General features: G+C 41.4%; 2 protein-coding genes across 2 annotated transcripts in view; both read right to left on the bottom strand.

Moving 5' to 3' along the window:
• MATN3 (matrilin 3) overlaps nt 1-877 on the bottom strand; it is a 16,042-nt gene extending 15,165 nt beyond the window's left edge. Inside the window, exon 1 of the mRNA XM_057390403.1 lies at nt 874-877. Within this exon, the coding sequence (XP_057246386.1) occupies nt 874-877 (4 nt within the window). The remainder of the gene's footprint in view (nt 1-873) is intronic.
• Nucleotides 878-2,057: 1,180 nt separating this feature from the next.
• LAPTM4A (lysosomal protein transmembrane 4 alpha) lies at nt 2,058-15,404 on the bottom strand. Its single transcript, XM_057390454.1, has 7 exons — nt 15,224-15,404; nt 8,321-8,441; nt 6,109-6,185; nt 5,893-6,015; nt 4,848-4,943; nt 3,357-3,455; nt 2,058-2,844 (listed from the first exon to the last, which is right to left on the bottom strand). The coding sequence occupies exons 1-7, from the start codon at nt 15,320-15,322 to the stop codon at nt 2,770-2,772; spliced, it is 690 nt and encodes a 229-aa protein (XP_057246437.1). The 5' UTR covers nt 15,323-15,404; the 3' UTR covers nt 2,058-2,769.
• Between the last annotated feature and the right edge of the window lie 334 nt (nt 15,405-15,738).

Genomic DNA, 15,738 nt, shown 5'->3' with positions numbered 1-15,738 from the left:
CCCGGCCCCGCACCCGGCTCGCTGCCTTTAAAGCTGCGAGACGGGGAAGGGGGACGGGACAGCGAGGGGGCACCGGCCGCCCCCGCCGCCTCCTCCCCAGGGCGGGCCGCTGGCCCTCGCCCCCCCGCCCCGACGGGCGCTCAGCCGCGGGAGAGGGAAGGGGCGAGGATCCGAGCTCCTCCTTGGGAACGTGCAGCAGGACCAGGGAAGCGTTCAAACCTGGGCGCAGCTGAGACACCGATCTTCCTTCATTAGAAGTGTTTAGTTCAGGTTAATTTTGCATTTCAGTCTCCCTGACAGTATTCGAAAAGAACGGGGGGAAAAGCTCCCAGTGTGATCACCGAGGCACAAGGAACTGCCTTGCCCTGTTGCCAAATCTGGCCAAGGGCATTTTCTCTGGTTCCTGGCACTGAACTGCCAGCTCCTGCAGGGAGCTGCTGTGTGCTTTAACGGAAAACACGGCTAAGGGCACGAAGGCAGATTGATCTCCGGCGCGGGACTTTAGAAAACACCTCTGCCAAATCCGTGTCGTGTTCTACTGCAGGACGTCCTCTCCCATCACCTCCATCAGGGAAACAGGAAGCCCTGATTTAGAAGAGGAACCACCAACCCACCAGCTGTACAGTATCAGGCAGGCACTGACTCACTTCAGYAAGTTCTACGGTAAAGGCACAGTAGAAGAGACCACCACTGCATGCCCAAAGGCTGCAAACGACAGCAGGGAAGAGGGACCACCCCGCTTCAAGCAGGAGAATGCCACAGGACAGGGCTCCAGCAGAGTGTAATGGGTTTTCTCTCCCAGAAGAGGCTGCAGCTTTTTGAGCAAGAGCACAAGCACACACTCCAGGCGAATTTCAGGCAGTGCTTGCTCACCCATACGGTCAGCCACCCACSTGGAAAGGCTCAATAGCCAGCCCTTGGCAGGAGCTCTTTGCCCACTCGTGGTCAGACACACACACACTCCCTTGGTGCAGAGGGACAGAGCACTGTGTGCTGGAATCCATCTTTGAGCAGCACCCAACTGTCCAACTGTTTCAGCTGTGTTTCTTTGACCACATGAAACCACGGTGGTCTTTCAGGTCCTCCCGCCTTCTCCGTCCCTCCGAAGTTACATTGAAGCAGTCTGTGCCAGCATCTACAYATGCCCTGGGTTTGGAGTCTCTCTGGGAGTCCAGATCCAATGCAAYTCCTCAGAATCTGGAAACAGAGTGCAGCTGCCACCAGCACTGGGCACACCCGGGCCCGGGGCAGCCCCTCAGAGTAACTGGGAAGGAGGGAGGGCACTGTCAGAACAGCGGCACAAGAGATCTGAGCCCATTGCTGTTCTAAGGGCTCTTGCAGGTGGCAGCTGAATTAACTACTGCTGATAGCACAGCCCTAACCGTGCGTTTTTAAATGTGTATAGAGGTACATACTGAAAATATAATAACCCACAAACTATATGCTGTTAACCATTTTGAACCTTTTTTTCCCAAAATTTAATACCAGATACCTTTTCTCTTCCAAAGAAGAAAGCTGTTTTATTTCGTCAGACTTGCTAAATCACTAAATTATCTTTTACCTTCTTATACCTCTTACTACAAAAGAGTAGAAAATTGTTTGTAGTTTATTTTTTTTTTTGTTTGGGGTTTTTTTGTTGATTTTAGAAAAGGCCATATCTTCTGAGATGTTATCTCCAATGACTCTGGACATTTTCCAATGCAAATAAGGTAGTCCTACTGGGTGTCTGTCCTCCTCTTAATGCCTGAGCTGACCAGACATTAGATTTCCCTAAGGTCTTGAAGCCTCCAGCACAATTCCCTTTTCCCAGCTCATGTGTAAGTACCAATCAGACAAGTGGAAAACAACCAAGTAGATGAACTGCAAAGGCTTCAACACAGGGTTGTGTGTTAGAGAGAAGCCACGTTCCCCACCCAGACAGGGACTTAGAACAGATCAACGACTAAAGCTGTAACTAAGTACACTGGACAATGTGCAGGACAGTGAAGCACTTCAACAAAAAAAAAAAAAAAAAAAAAAAAAAAAAAAACACCAAACAGATCAACCAACACTACTGGTAAACATTTTGTAAAAGATTTATTTAAGTATCATTTATCACAAAGAAGAAAATACATAGAAGATTAGAAGCATGCAACCATCTTCCACATTTCTATTTCTTTTTCTTGCATTCCCAGCTCATTGTAATAGAACTCCTGTGCCACTCTCACTTGTTCCTCAAAAATACTATGTTTCAAGACATAGGATAACCAAAAAAAAAACCCACAGTAAAAGGTAAGATAACATATGAGAAAAGTGCAAAGTAAAAAAAGTCATGTATATACCACATTCAAACCCTTCCCCTTCCAAAAAATGGATAAAGGCAAACTGTCATTTTGCTGCACGATCAGATTGTCTTTATGAACTACTTTACAAAAAATTAATATAAATTAAGGGCACAATCCTGCAGACACTTATAATTGCAGCTAACTTCAATCACAGTGGCTCAACTGGTATTATTAAAAGCCACAAGTTAGTCACATGCATAAGTTCTTGCAGGTGTAAGGCCCTAAGGCAATAAAATGTTTAAGAGCATTAGGGAGAACAAAAATTAAAGCAAACAAAATCACTCTCAGATGTGTTTTGCTTAGTAAGTTTATATCAAACGTAYTTTAAACAGAACAGTTTGCTCCTAAAGCCCTGAATATTTCTATTACTTAAGCAGTTTTGCAAGATTAAAAGACAAAACCCCCCAGGAAGCTGGTACAGATGTTAATGAACATAAAAATTGCTTCAGGCAGGTATGTAGGGAGGTGGAGGTTCCTTCTCAGGCATCTTCACTGCCATTTCATAGGTTGGCAGAACATACTAAAGAGAAGACATTTTGAAGTGATTAATGCAGAAGGTTTAAAATGAAGAAAAAAAAAACCAAAAGCATACATGCCCATTAGCAACTTAATTCTGTAGTGCAGGCAAAGTTATTTTAAGAACTTGCCTCTGTTCCTAGTAAGCAAATGAGGAAGTGAAAGAAGGTGCAGGAGCAGTTTACTGCTCTGCTGAGCTTAACCCTGGGTCATTCAGTCCACGCCCCACTGCATCTTGACTTTGCAAAGCAGCAAGAAAGGTCTGGACTGGTGAAATCAAAGTTTCCCTCTACTACAAGAAAAACTTTGAAGACTCTCTCTAAAAACTCCCCTTTTAGACACTGTCAGAATTTAACTAAAAAATAATCCACCACAAAATTAGTTGCTTTAATGCTTTTTATCTTTCCAGTCTTTCTTTAGAAAGCTGGACAAGGCTTGGAAACATACACAGATGTGGTGATTTTCTACTTCARTATTAACGATGCTGGTTCCTGTTTGAGATAAAAGAGGTTTTACCTGTGGAGGAGCTTCAAAAGCAGGGTACACAGCAATCTCTGGCAAATTTCTGTTGCTGATGTATTTATAGCAGTTCCATACACAGTTAATTAGATATGCCTGAAAGAAGAGATATTTCTTTTTAAACATCTCATATGCACTGGCTGATTCAAAAATTAGATGGTGGATTATATTCCTATGATAAAAAGGAGCATMAATCAACTTAGGCAATACATATTTGAGGAGTGATTGCTATTTTACAGATCTGGCCACATACCTATGTTGCTTTCCATTTAGCTTTGCTGCCACAGTGACTCAGAGAGGATGCACCACACAGGTTTTAGCTAAAGAATTCACAGATCCATTCAACTAATCTCTGTCTGCCTCAGCAGTGCTAATCAAACTAATCCCCAACTGGCTTATGCTTCTGTGGATCTCACTCCAAACCTGGCAGGAGGAGGAGGAGAGGCCARCAGTCCAATCCCACTCATCCCCCAGTTAGCACTATTTGTCCAACTAGCTGCCAGACTGAAGGAGATGACTCAAACACGCAACTGGGGCAGCAGGGAGATGGCAGAGTAAAGAACCTTGAACTTTGAGTCAACACTGATTACTGCAAAAAGACACACTGTCATGTCCTCATGATATGATGAGGATCAGGAGGATTTCTATTATTAATTTGTGTAACATTAATATCTCCAAATTTCTCATTGGCAAGTTACCACTTTGTTGAACAAAAGGTACCATATTTCCCAATCAATACACAAAATGTTATCTACTGTATTAGGCTTCCACTCCCCCCAGTTAGACATTCCTCTTTTTAAAGATAAAGATAAAGAACAGAAAATCAGTAAAATTATTTTTCATAATTTCATTTTTTTCATTAATGCAATCTGATTGCAAAGGAAGAGTAGGAAGGCCAATGTATATCATCAATTCATTTCTCTATTACACTTTGTCTATACAATASTTTTTATAATTCAAATGAATGCCTCTGTATTTACATCTTCAGAAAGAAAATAACTGGTAATGTCACCCTTCAGTAGGGAGGAAGGTGCAGCTCTGAATTAACCTATGCATTTCCTCGTTCTGTCTTCCAAAATTTGCATCCTGGTTTGTTAGGCAYAGTGAGAGATTTTAAACATTTTGTTTAGAAACTTGTATGCATTAACTTAATATTCTTTCACTASTAGCTTAATTACAAATATTAAAATTATCTCCATATACACGAAAAGACAGTATGAAGTCTTCTTGCATTCCTGCTTCCTACTCAGGAAGGGCAGAGCTGTGCCCCACTGTACACAAATAAGTTAGCTGAAGACACCAGTACCCAACATATTAGACTTAAGTCATACTAAAACTGAGCACCCTGAAAACTGCTCAAATAAGTTCTTACCTCAGCACAAAGAAGGCAGCTGGGCTCTGAATTCAGCATTGAGAATTAACTCAGGTTGACGRCATCTTAATATTTATCAATTCTTGCAACAGACACATGATAAAGTTTYAACTTACCTTTAAAATGATAAATAAAACAAAGAACACCAGAACAATAAACAAGAGACAGCTGGAGTCCAAAGAAAGGAGTTCATCTTTGTAAGGGAAATCCGGCTAGTGAAAAAAAATTGGGGGAAGGGAGAGAAAGGGARGAGATAAGATGGAACACTGCAGTCAAATATGATAGAAAAACATCCCAACTTCACACCAAATTAAATGAACTCTTGCCTAAACTACTCCCCCAGAAACAAAAAGTTCCGTTTCTAACAAGTTTCCTGCTTATCCTCCCACAAAGCACAGTATTTATCCTGTCTCTGTCCTGCAAGAGCAGGTCACTACAGTACAGTGTGTCCCTACTCACTTCAGTCTCAAACCAATACAGATAGCCACAAGACTTCCTTTCTCACAGCTGCAGCACACTATTTGTACTTTAAGTGTCCACAACTCTTTGATGACTTACTGTTAATTACATTTTCAATCCAATCTGTAACAGTGTGTGCAGCATAAGAAGTTGCCCCCAAACTTGGAAGAGCTGAAACAGAGCTTCTGCATACCTCAGTCTCCTTTCTCTCCCTGACCACAGTAACAAAGCCTCTCTCAAACACCAATCTGACATTTAATCTATTTTTAAAAGGACTTGTTTTTGAACATTTACTTGCAACAGATCAAAACACCAGACAGACAGAGCTTGTGATCCCTAACCAACAGTATATTCTATCCATTGACTCTTCTTGCAGTTGAAACATAGGCAGTGTTAGTGAGAACTCCACTGCAATTTCCTTAGKAAGTATTGTTGCAAATTGAGAAGAGACACATAAAATGTGAAAAAAGAAACCTTAGAATCTCTGATTCGATGTGTAATGGTGTGGGAATCCTTACCTACACTTCTGCAGTCCTTACCTACACTTCTCTTCCCCCTCCTTACCAAATAAGGGTCAACACATTTTTCATCTGCAGTACCAAATTTGCTACTGAGCCTCATTCCTTGAAGGGTTAGGAAGCGATCCAATTAAAATAATCTTTAATTTCAAATGTAAAGTATCAGCTTGAGCTGACTACTTACCAACTGATCCAGGTAATCCTTGATTCTGGGCAAGTAGGTTAGAGAGCTGATGGCAACCAGACAACTGAGCACGAAGTCAAAGAGTTGGTAACAGAAAAATGGGATCAGCCAGCCTACACGATGCTACGAAGTAATAGAAAAAAAGAGCAGCCTGTAAATTATTTCATTAAAAACTCAAGTAGCAACTTTAAAAACATGGATTATAAATATACTTACAGCAATGGCACCATAAACCATCATTGCACTGATTGTGAACATGAGGAGGGAGATAGCAAACAGAACACACGCATTTTCTGCATTAAAAGAAAAACAGYAAATCAGTCATTTCCTGGAGGTGTCACACTGCAGCTGACAGGTACCCCAGATTTTGGGTATAACAGTAATTTTGTCCATTACTATGATCAATTCTCAACTGAGTCATCCGTGCCAACTAGCAGCAGTAGAATAGAGTAGTACAGATCTTTCCTAACAAAAAAAAATTTGGTTCAAGAAAACCAAGAAGTACTTGGAAAAATCCCTCTGCCTTAATCAAAAACCTGACTAAAGCTCAGACACACCAGTTAGAAGCTTGACACAGTTTGACAATAATGAACCATAATAATGCTGATTTGCAATATATGTCAGTGCTAAAAATATGCAAATGATTAACTTTACAACTGGACAGAATCTTAAGTGAAGCAAACACAGTATCAACCTTTACACTTGAAAATGGTTTGGTTACGTAATTTGGTCATTGGCAGTGGGAGCAGCACTGCTCCTTCACTAACACTAAGGAAAACAGGAAATCACTGTGTGGAAGGCATCCCACTATTTACAAGAAAAGGCAGTYGAACAGAAACCAATTTGTAGCAAAATCCAGGACACTCATGGAAACTGCCTGATAAAGATTCTCCTTGTGCATCACAGTTACTGATGACAGAAGCACAGCTGCTTTTCACAAGTTAGATTATGCTTGTTCTTTTTTAAACACAATGAAACCAGCTTGAGATTCTATAGATATGGTAAATTAATGTTTTTAGTAATATTGAAGCCAAAATTCTGTGATTCCCCTGCTTGAAAAAGAGATTATCTGAGAACCCTTTTTGTTCTGCAATTGATTTGAAAAGAGACACTGTGGAAGCACACACTTACATATCCAATTCAGTACAAGKTAAYAATACCTACATACACAGATGGCTTMAAGAAAGAGCCCCCCACGTCTGAAGTGCACTGTTGATCATACTCAAGTCTCAGCAATCACCAGTAAGTGTGGTTGTCTTCTGAGGATTTATTACTCACAATATCCACAAGCRCAATAAAACCTATTCTTCTCTGCACACAAAACCCTCTAGCCCAGATTCCAACATAAGGAATCAGAATTTTTAASCCAAAAGCATATGACAGAGATTTTACACTAAAGGGTGAAGAAAGTACCTTCAGCTTCAGAAGCATCTTTCACTCACATAAGCTTAAGGCTACTGAGTACACCAACAGTCATTACAGATTATATGATATTTTGCAGACATCTGCTGTGACTTTACTTAACATCTTAGCCTTATGAAGAATCTGGTCCTTGCTCCCACTCTTATTTCATTACTAATAAATRTGAGTTACAGCCACAGGTCAGAACTGACAGATCCTGAACTCAGGTCATGAACAATTAACTCAACATGCTCAAAACCCAGTTTTGTGCTGTACTCTGTYATTGCTGAATCTGATGCTCCCTAAATTTTCATGTAATACAACAGACTGAGGTAGGGTAAAGTGCCACACTAAACATAGTTCTGCACATTTAAAACCAACAGAAGCAAACCACATACACAAGTTGCATATGCAATAGTTAAAAAGCTTTACACCAATTATACTTGTACACATCATACACTCAATAACACAGTGAAAAGTGGGCTTAATTTTGCCCCTGGTGCTTTCTCTTTCATTTATTCTGCAGGTGAAACTTAAAACACTTTGGTTTCACTCAAGTACTTGGCATCCCAATTCTTCCACTTTTCTTAGAAAGAAATCATGGTTTTCTCCTTAGTAAATTCAAACACAACAGCTCTAAGCTCTTTCCTGATCTATGAAGATCACCAAAAATTCTGAAAAAAGTCTTTAAACTTGTCTTCTGCTGCTTGTTTTACTGAGACAAAGACAGTTAATGTTTACAGAGAAAGTGAATCAGATGTCACACACATACACTCGAAGCACTGGAAGGCCAAAAAACCTCATCACTTAAAATGCTTAGGCATAATATGAAGTTAAAATAATAATCCATAAAGTTTCTTTTTTTAATTCTCGTAGAAGAATTCAAYCCCAGAATAATTTAAGAGAAATTCAGAAAACAAGACAACCATATTTAAAAGGTATATGCATATATTACACCCTAGTGTAAGGCAAATCCATGACACTTCATGTTTTATATTCCAATCAGCCAGCAGAGTTCTAGACCTACCAGCCATTCTCTCGGAAGCRTAGTAATTTCCAATGACTTCATACTGGATATCAACAGTTGGCACCATGTTTGGATGAGTCACTTCTACTGTCAACAAGATGCCCATCAGCAAGTTCACCACCTGAGAGAGATCACAGTTACCTTAAGGTTAATTACATTGCAACAGCTAACCTCTTTTTAATGACCACAAATAATCCTTTATTTCAGTTAAAAATAAACTCATCCCTTCGCCTGTATGTGGAAGAAAAAAAAAAAAAAGAGCCCAACTTACAGTTACATTTCAAACTGATTTAGTTAAACCACTACCAAAACAACCCAAAGAGCATGGAGCACTTGCTAGGTTCAATGAATCACGCCTAAATAACTTCGCAAATTGAGGGGATGGTAAGGTTCCTGGGGATTCAAATGACATAATTAAGCTGATGCTGCTTGACTAATGTACAGATTTGTGAACTGGAAAATTGGAAACAGTTAAAAAAGGTCAAGAAGGTWAAGGTACAGAATGAAGAACATTTGGAAAGAACTTCTGCTTTCTACAATAAATTGAGTTTATTTGACACACAAATTCTGGGTTTCTGCCACATGGCAGATTTAATAAGCTAGAGAGAGCATATCCCTCTACTTCCCAGATAATTTATTAAAACTTCATCAGTCCTTATCAGAAAGGTCTACACAACCACAGCAGAAGTTAAAAAGTTTCAYACGCAAAGATCAAACCCCAAAATGTGTAAGCATTCAGAACGGGCTGTGTGCTCACTAGTTCTTCTCCCTCATGCTGCCACTTAAGACTCCTTCTGTTGCCCCATTTTGGAACATACCAGAAATATCTTCAGTRAGAGCTCAAAAAGTAGCTTAAGCYTCTGTAAAATTGCCTTGACAGCAATGTAACATATTCAAGATTTWCAGGGATATAGTCTCTGTTACTAATATCTCAAGACACATGCCAAAGGTTGCCTAACACAAAAAAGTCATGATGGTATTTTCAAGCCGCAGACGTTTTCCAATCAGTATTSAGTACTGCCACCACCATCAGGAGGATCTCTTCACAATTAGCCTCAAAAGAAAGAAAAAAAAMCTGGTTTGCATTTTCTCACAACTTAAGAATATTTGCCAGGTATTTCTTCTACTGGCCTGGTTCCAGGACTCAATGATGGTGGCAAGTCTTTGTACAATTACTGAAGATTTCAGTACAGGAAAAAGAAACAAACAATTTTGAGCCTTTTGAAAACTTGGAGACTCACGGTTCCTATAGCTTCTTTTCTCTCAGTGGTTTTACTGATTTTCAGTCCTTTTTCTTTTTTCCCCAGGGTTTAGAGATACGTGGTGATAACCTTGCTCGCATTTTCTGCTRAAAAGAATCCTTTAGTGGAATCAAAGTTGCTCAGTTTGTAGATATGCAATCATCTCATAATGTAYTATACAAACTCATTAGAATTTCCAGATATTTTGAGCCACTTGTGTTTTGATAAGGCATTTTATGTCTTGGAATATGAAATATAGTAGCCAAAACAGCTGTCAGCGACGAACTATATTTAGCCATCAGTATCTTTAGCCTTGAAATGAGCATATTTTCACTCTCGCAGGACACTTCCCACAAAGCAAACTGTCAAGTTGCTCATCTGCCTCTTGTTTATAAATCTTTTGCATCACCATTGTTCACATGTATAGAACACTATCATCTCTCACCTGGTTCATYCTTCTGTACTTTCACCTTCTGCTCTCAATGCATTTTCAACCCTTCTATTTCCTCCTCTCTGTGAGTTATCTGGGGATATTGCAAAATACCTTCCTGCACTGTACTTGTTTTAAAAAGCCCATGTCAAGGTTCAGGTCTCTGGCAGTTGAAACATTGATCTCTACTTTTTAAAGCACAAAAGAACATGCTCAATTACRGCAAAATAATTCATTGCTTGTACACAGTCATGAGTTTGACTGCTATGATGGGATATCTGCCYCAATATAAAGAGCAAGAAGCAGTTGAATTACTGCAGAGGTACTGAAGAGCTTGCATGCCTGGGACTTTTGAGACTGAAATTCCCCATCTGTCCCTTTTTAAAATTTTCATCCTATCTGTGGTCCTAATTCAGCTTACCAAGTAATTTCATAGTTACTGAGTGCAGTTTCAAGTACTAAAGGTTTATTTTTTCAACCTGAAATGGTATGCAAGTAAAACAGAAAATACAGAGTCATTCAAAATCCAATCTATTAGAATCAATAAGACCAAATAAAAATAGTAACAAGCCAAAGCCAAAACAAATCTAAACAAAATAACAACCCCAAACCTCTGCTAATTAACACCTCAGTATTTCCAGTACTCCATTACTGCTGTTTACAAATTCATCACAACACTGAGCAGTTCATCACATTTAACATATGGATTTCAATTAAGAGCTACAGAGCCAGAGCCTCTGTTTTAACTACTTCCATTCTTTCACAGAAGCCTGRTAACAGCAAGACCAAAGGCTTGTTTCAAAATAATCAACSTAGCAGGCAGCAAGAATAAGGATCAGACTGCAAAACGTCATTAGAGCTCTTAAGTATACACTCACTACAAATGAAATGTCTGTTCACAAATGTCTACATGGAGAAGTCAGAAAAGACATAACACGAGTATGCCTCAGCACAATATGAGGATCAAACCCGTCACCATCTCCACCTTAAAAAAAAACCCCACCAAACCCAACAGCCCCAAAAACCCCACAAAACCAAACCAAACTCTTAAAAAAAAAATTAAAAAAAATTAAAAAACAAGACAAAAAAAACCCCACACCAAAACATATATGACAAGATAGCACTCAGCAGATACTCCAGTGCTCTGAGGTAACAGCTCAAGAATCCCAGAGGCCTCATCCCAGTCTTTTTTACTAGGAAATAAAAAATAGTAACCAAAACAAAATCTTCAAAATGCATGTTCAAATTCTTATTCAAAAGATGATTCCTTAAATATGAAAATAACCTTAATTAATTTTTGTAGTAGTTTAAGGAGTATATTTTACTTTTTTATATTTGGGATAGGTAAGTTTAACAGTTTGGTGTAGCTTGTATCAAAATTCAAATAGCTGAAATTTCGATTCTCAAATAGAAACTCAGCATTTATTACACATTGGTAACAGAAATATTYGCTCCCCATATGATTAGAACTCAAAAGACTCTGGAACTATTAACAAGCATTAGCTTTTTAATTAGTGAGTTATATCTYCMTGGAACACACTTAATGCCTCATCATGTAAGTGCTTCATCTCTCTGGAGGCCTGAAGATGAAGTCTAGGTTTCCCCAAGAACTCTGAGTGACTTGGACAAAACCAAGAATTTCTACCTAAAATTTGCTTATTTCCTTTTATAACGGGAAAGAGGGAAAATGTCTTGCACTACCAAACTCTCATTTTCCTTTCACTTTTCCAGTATTTTTTCCCTAGACACATTCCCAAAGGAAGAAAAAACCCTAGACACAGATTTTGTTTGGTTTATTATTACGCTGGAATAATAAAAACTGAGAAAGAGTAATTTTAAATATGATACTTCAGAGCCTCTAGCACTACCAGTATTACACTGAGACCAGTTATATTGCCTCATTTCTGTAAATCTTGTTCAGTTAACAAATGATTCCAGAGATCCCCCYCATGCTCCTGCTAACCAGCGGCAATTGCATCACTGACTCCAGCGCTGGAGTTTGCTGCCAGAACACACCAGCCCCTCCCTCCCAAAACAATGCTATTGGCTTTCAGWCTGTTTATTGAACTCTGATCCCATTTTTGCCAGTGCAGTGTTCATGCTTCCGGTTTCTGGAAAGCGCAGTGCCCAGTATGAAATTTTACAGGAAGAAACAAACTTCAAAGCAACATGATTGCAGTTATGGAGAGAGGAACAGGAGGTTTCTTYCTCCTTCCTACACAAAACAGCAGCGGGTGTTGCAGAGTTAACYAAGCTTTATCAGTCCTGGAACTCAAGTGCAATTCTGCCAGAAGCATTCTTAACTTGTCTTTTGGCAAATACAGYTTTATTTAATGATCACAAACAGCAGCAGCACACAGACAGAACCACGCTTAAAACACGGTTTGATCACACAGCATCAGCAGCAGACATTTTAGAAGATAGCCCTCGTTCTCTCTGGACTCRCAGAAACACACAAGGACAGTTTTAATGAGGAGACAAAACTGTTTTAGTGAGGAGAAAAGTTAATTACATACACGATTTAAGAGTATACAAATYAGCAAGGAATAGGCAAATGCCTGAAGAAATGGTTACGTAAGAATAACACATATTAAGTAGACAAAAGTCTTATCTTACTAAAACATCTGGAGTARATTGCTATGAGACTCCATTTTAAGTTTGATAGCAAATTCCTTCAGGACTGCACTACACAAGAACACAATTTATGCAGTAAATAGCAATATTTTCAGTAATAAAAAGCTATTCTTGAACTAATCATTCCCCCCCACCAAAGAGCTACCTCCTTCAAAAAAAAAAAAAAAAAAACCACCAAAAAACCACCCAAACCAAAACACACGAAATACAAACAAAAAAAACAACCCGCAAACAAAAAAAACACTACCCTACACAGAAAGTTACTATTTGTTTGTCCCACTGTAATTTACAAGCAGAGATTATTAAATTGATTTAAAAATACATCTCCGAGGAACCTGAAACACTAAGAACTCAAATGGTGCATTAATTATCGTGTCTAAACAATCTGACATATTCTGTGCCATTCTATTTTTTTAAGTTTGGCAGCAGACAAATATTTTTAACTTTCACTGCCCAGACTGTATTTTACCTTCAAAAAAGTGTAACTTAGAGTTGAATTCCGATTTAAAGCATTAGGCAAGACCACCTAAGGCTCGATGTCATTATTTCAGCTCAAACAGCCAACAGTTGCCTGACTTAAAAGTTCTTATGCTTTCCCAGGTGACACTGGAGAACTGGATAAAAATATTCAACGCACAGTTTAACAAAGCATTTGACACGCTTGATGTACAGGGTTTTTTAAATAAAAAACCGCACGTATGAAGCACTTTGCATGCCCCCTACTACCATGAACTCTACTCTTCCTCTAGCAGACCGAGTCGCCGCGGTTACCCGAGATCAAAGCCGCACTCCGCCCCTGGAGCAGCAGCCTCACGGGTGCCCGGCGCAGTTTTCACCGTCCCCAGCACCCATTCAGAAAGAAGAAAGAGGCACTGCATCCAGGCAACAAGAAGAAACATAAGCACAGCAGGAGAGGTAGAAGCTGGAAGTGTTACTAGGTCTGTGGCCACGGAAACAWCTCCCTGTCCTTCGCCCCTAGCCAGGTTCCTGGGTTTACAGGCACTCCCGCGAACAGGGGGGAAAGGCAGCGAGGTGCTTTTGYTCCATAGCAAGGATTATCGTTCCCCTTACTGTCCAGGATTTGTGTTTTYACTTGAGGTACCAGAAGCATATTCTTGAACTTCCTCCATCAGCACAGGGTGGTTCGCAGGTTTTCAACGTTTCCAAAACAAGTTTGAGTCTCAATACTACAACAGACTTTTTCTTTTTTAAATGAAAGAATAATAGAACTTAACCAGCACCAAGACTTTTGCCCAATTTCTTTTTGAAAAAGAAACATCCTTCTCCTGAAATTTTGTTATGTTTCCAACCCCTTACCTTGCCTTTTCCTCCAGACCTCTCTCTAGCCACTTGATTGTTTGCCTGCAAATTTTTTTGCCAATTGAGGGACCAAGATGCATAAAAATAAAGGATCTCCCCATACTTGTTGAAAAAAAACATAATCTCTTTAAAGTAAAACCCCAAGCCTCTAAAGGCAGTTTCTGTGCGTGGCTGTTTCATATCAAAACAAAAATTCAGGATTCTTTGCTTCTTACAATCTGGAGAAGGGTTAAGGAGAACAGAGGCTTTGATTACAGCCTCAGGAGAACAGAAAAGCTATGATGCAACTTCTGTAAACTATCCTCTCATTTTTACTGCCCACAAGGGCAAGGGGAAGGAAAGGTGAGGAAATGACTTCAATAAAGAGGAGCTCAGGTTCCCTTTAAGGGGACCAAGGGAATTTAGTGCTCGAGGCCTTTAAGTTGCTGGTATTGTTTTCATATTTCTGTTTTGCCCAAGTTCAGAACTCAGAATATCTCTAATAATCCAGCTTCATTACCACAGCTCTTTCTCGGACACAAAGCACTCATCAGTCAGRAAAAAAAAGAAGTGTTTTGGAAGCCAAATTTGTTTCCATTACTCTTCAATCACTGTGTTGAGAACAGAGTATGGAAAAAACAGGAACTTCCCCTGCCACAAAGCTCTCGCTCATTTTGGAGATACTCGTCTTCCTCTCAGAGGAAGACACACCACTCACGGGTACCTTATTCTCACGTCTTGTTCTCCTATAATACACCTCAAATTCCAGTCTCCCCCAACTCTCCTCCCTTACCATGGGCACGCACCGTACTGTATACAAGTCTCAATCCTTAAAACCAAGAAAGGGAAGAGTAACACAATCCCTCTGAGAAGCAGATAAAAACGCTGTAAACTTTCTCTTCACTTTCTTTTTCCAACCACAACACGTACGCTACCGAGGGACAGCAGGGCTTGGGTAGCCTGAAAGAGATCCCAGGAAAGAGGAGGGACCCAAGCCCCGCCGGGTGACCCCAGGAAATCCCCTCGTGCAGCTTCCCCCAACCGCTCAAACAAGGGAACAACTTCCCGGGCGAAGGGGGCGGGATCCCGCGGCCCCTCGGGAAAGGGAACAACTCCGCAGGCGAGGGGAGGAGGATCCTGGGGTCCCTCGGGAAGAACAAATTCKGGGCGAGGGGAGCGGGACGCCCACGGTCCCTCAGAGGGGCCGCTGCTCCCCCGCCTCACCGAACCCCCGCGCACGCGCGCTGCGCACGGCTCCCACCGCCGCCCCTTCAGCCGCTGGCCACCCCCGACTCTTACCATGTACCAGGTGCCCAGGATGATGGTGCCGGTGCGCACATGGCAGCAGCCGCAGCAGCGGGTGCTATAGAAGCGATCGCGACTTCGCTTGAACGTCATGGCGGCAGCGCACAGCTCCCACCGCCAGACCCACCACCCGCCCTCTCCAGGCAGTTCCCGAGASCGAGGGCCGTAAAACCCCCGGCGCKCGCGTCACCGCCTCGCCGACCAATCAACGGCCGAGAAAGTGCCGCGGGGCGGGCCTGTGTTGCCAAGGCCACCGGTGATTGACGGCCTCGCGGACCAATCAGAGCAGCGCTGGGAGCGACGCCCCGCACTCACCTGCGGCGGCGGGGGCGCACCTGAGGCGGGGGCGGTGCCTCTCTCGCCATGTTGGGCTTTGTGCTGCCCCTCCTGCCGGCCCTCAGGCGGCTCTGGCGGGGACGGGTTGCCCTGGTCGGCTGTCGCACGAGGAGCAGCTCGCCGGGGGTTTGAAGAGCCGGAACCTGGCAGCCGGGGAGGAAGCGAAACCCTTT

Source organism: Malurus melanocephalus, unplaced genomic scaffold (assembly GCF_030028575.1).
Source record: "Malurus melanocephalus ecotype Western Australia unplaced genomic scaffold, MMel_1.1 scaffold_26, whole genome shotgun sequence".
Classification (NCBI taxonomy): domain Eukaryota; kingdom Metazoa; phylum Chordata; class Aves; order Passeriformes; family Maluridae; genus Malurus; species Malurus melanocephalus.
The sequence above is the reverse complement of the archived record's forward strand: the minus strand, read 5'-3'. Positions and strand labels throughout refer to the sequence as shown.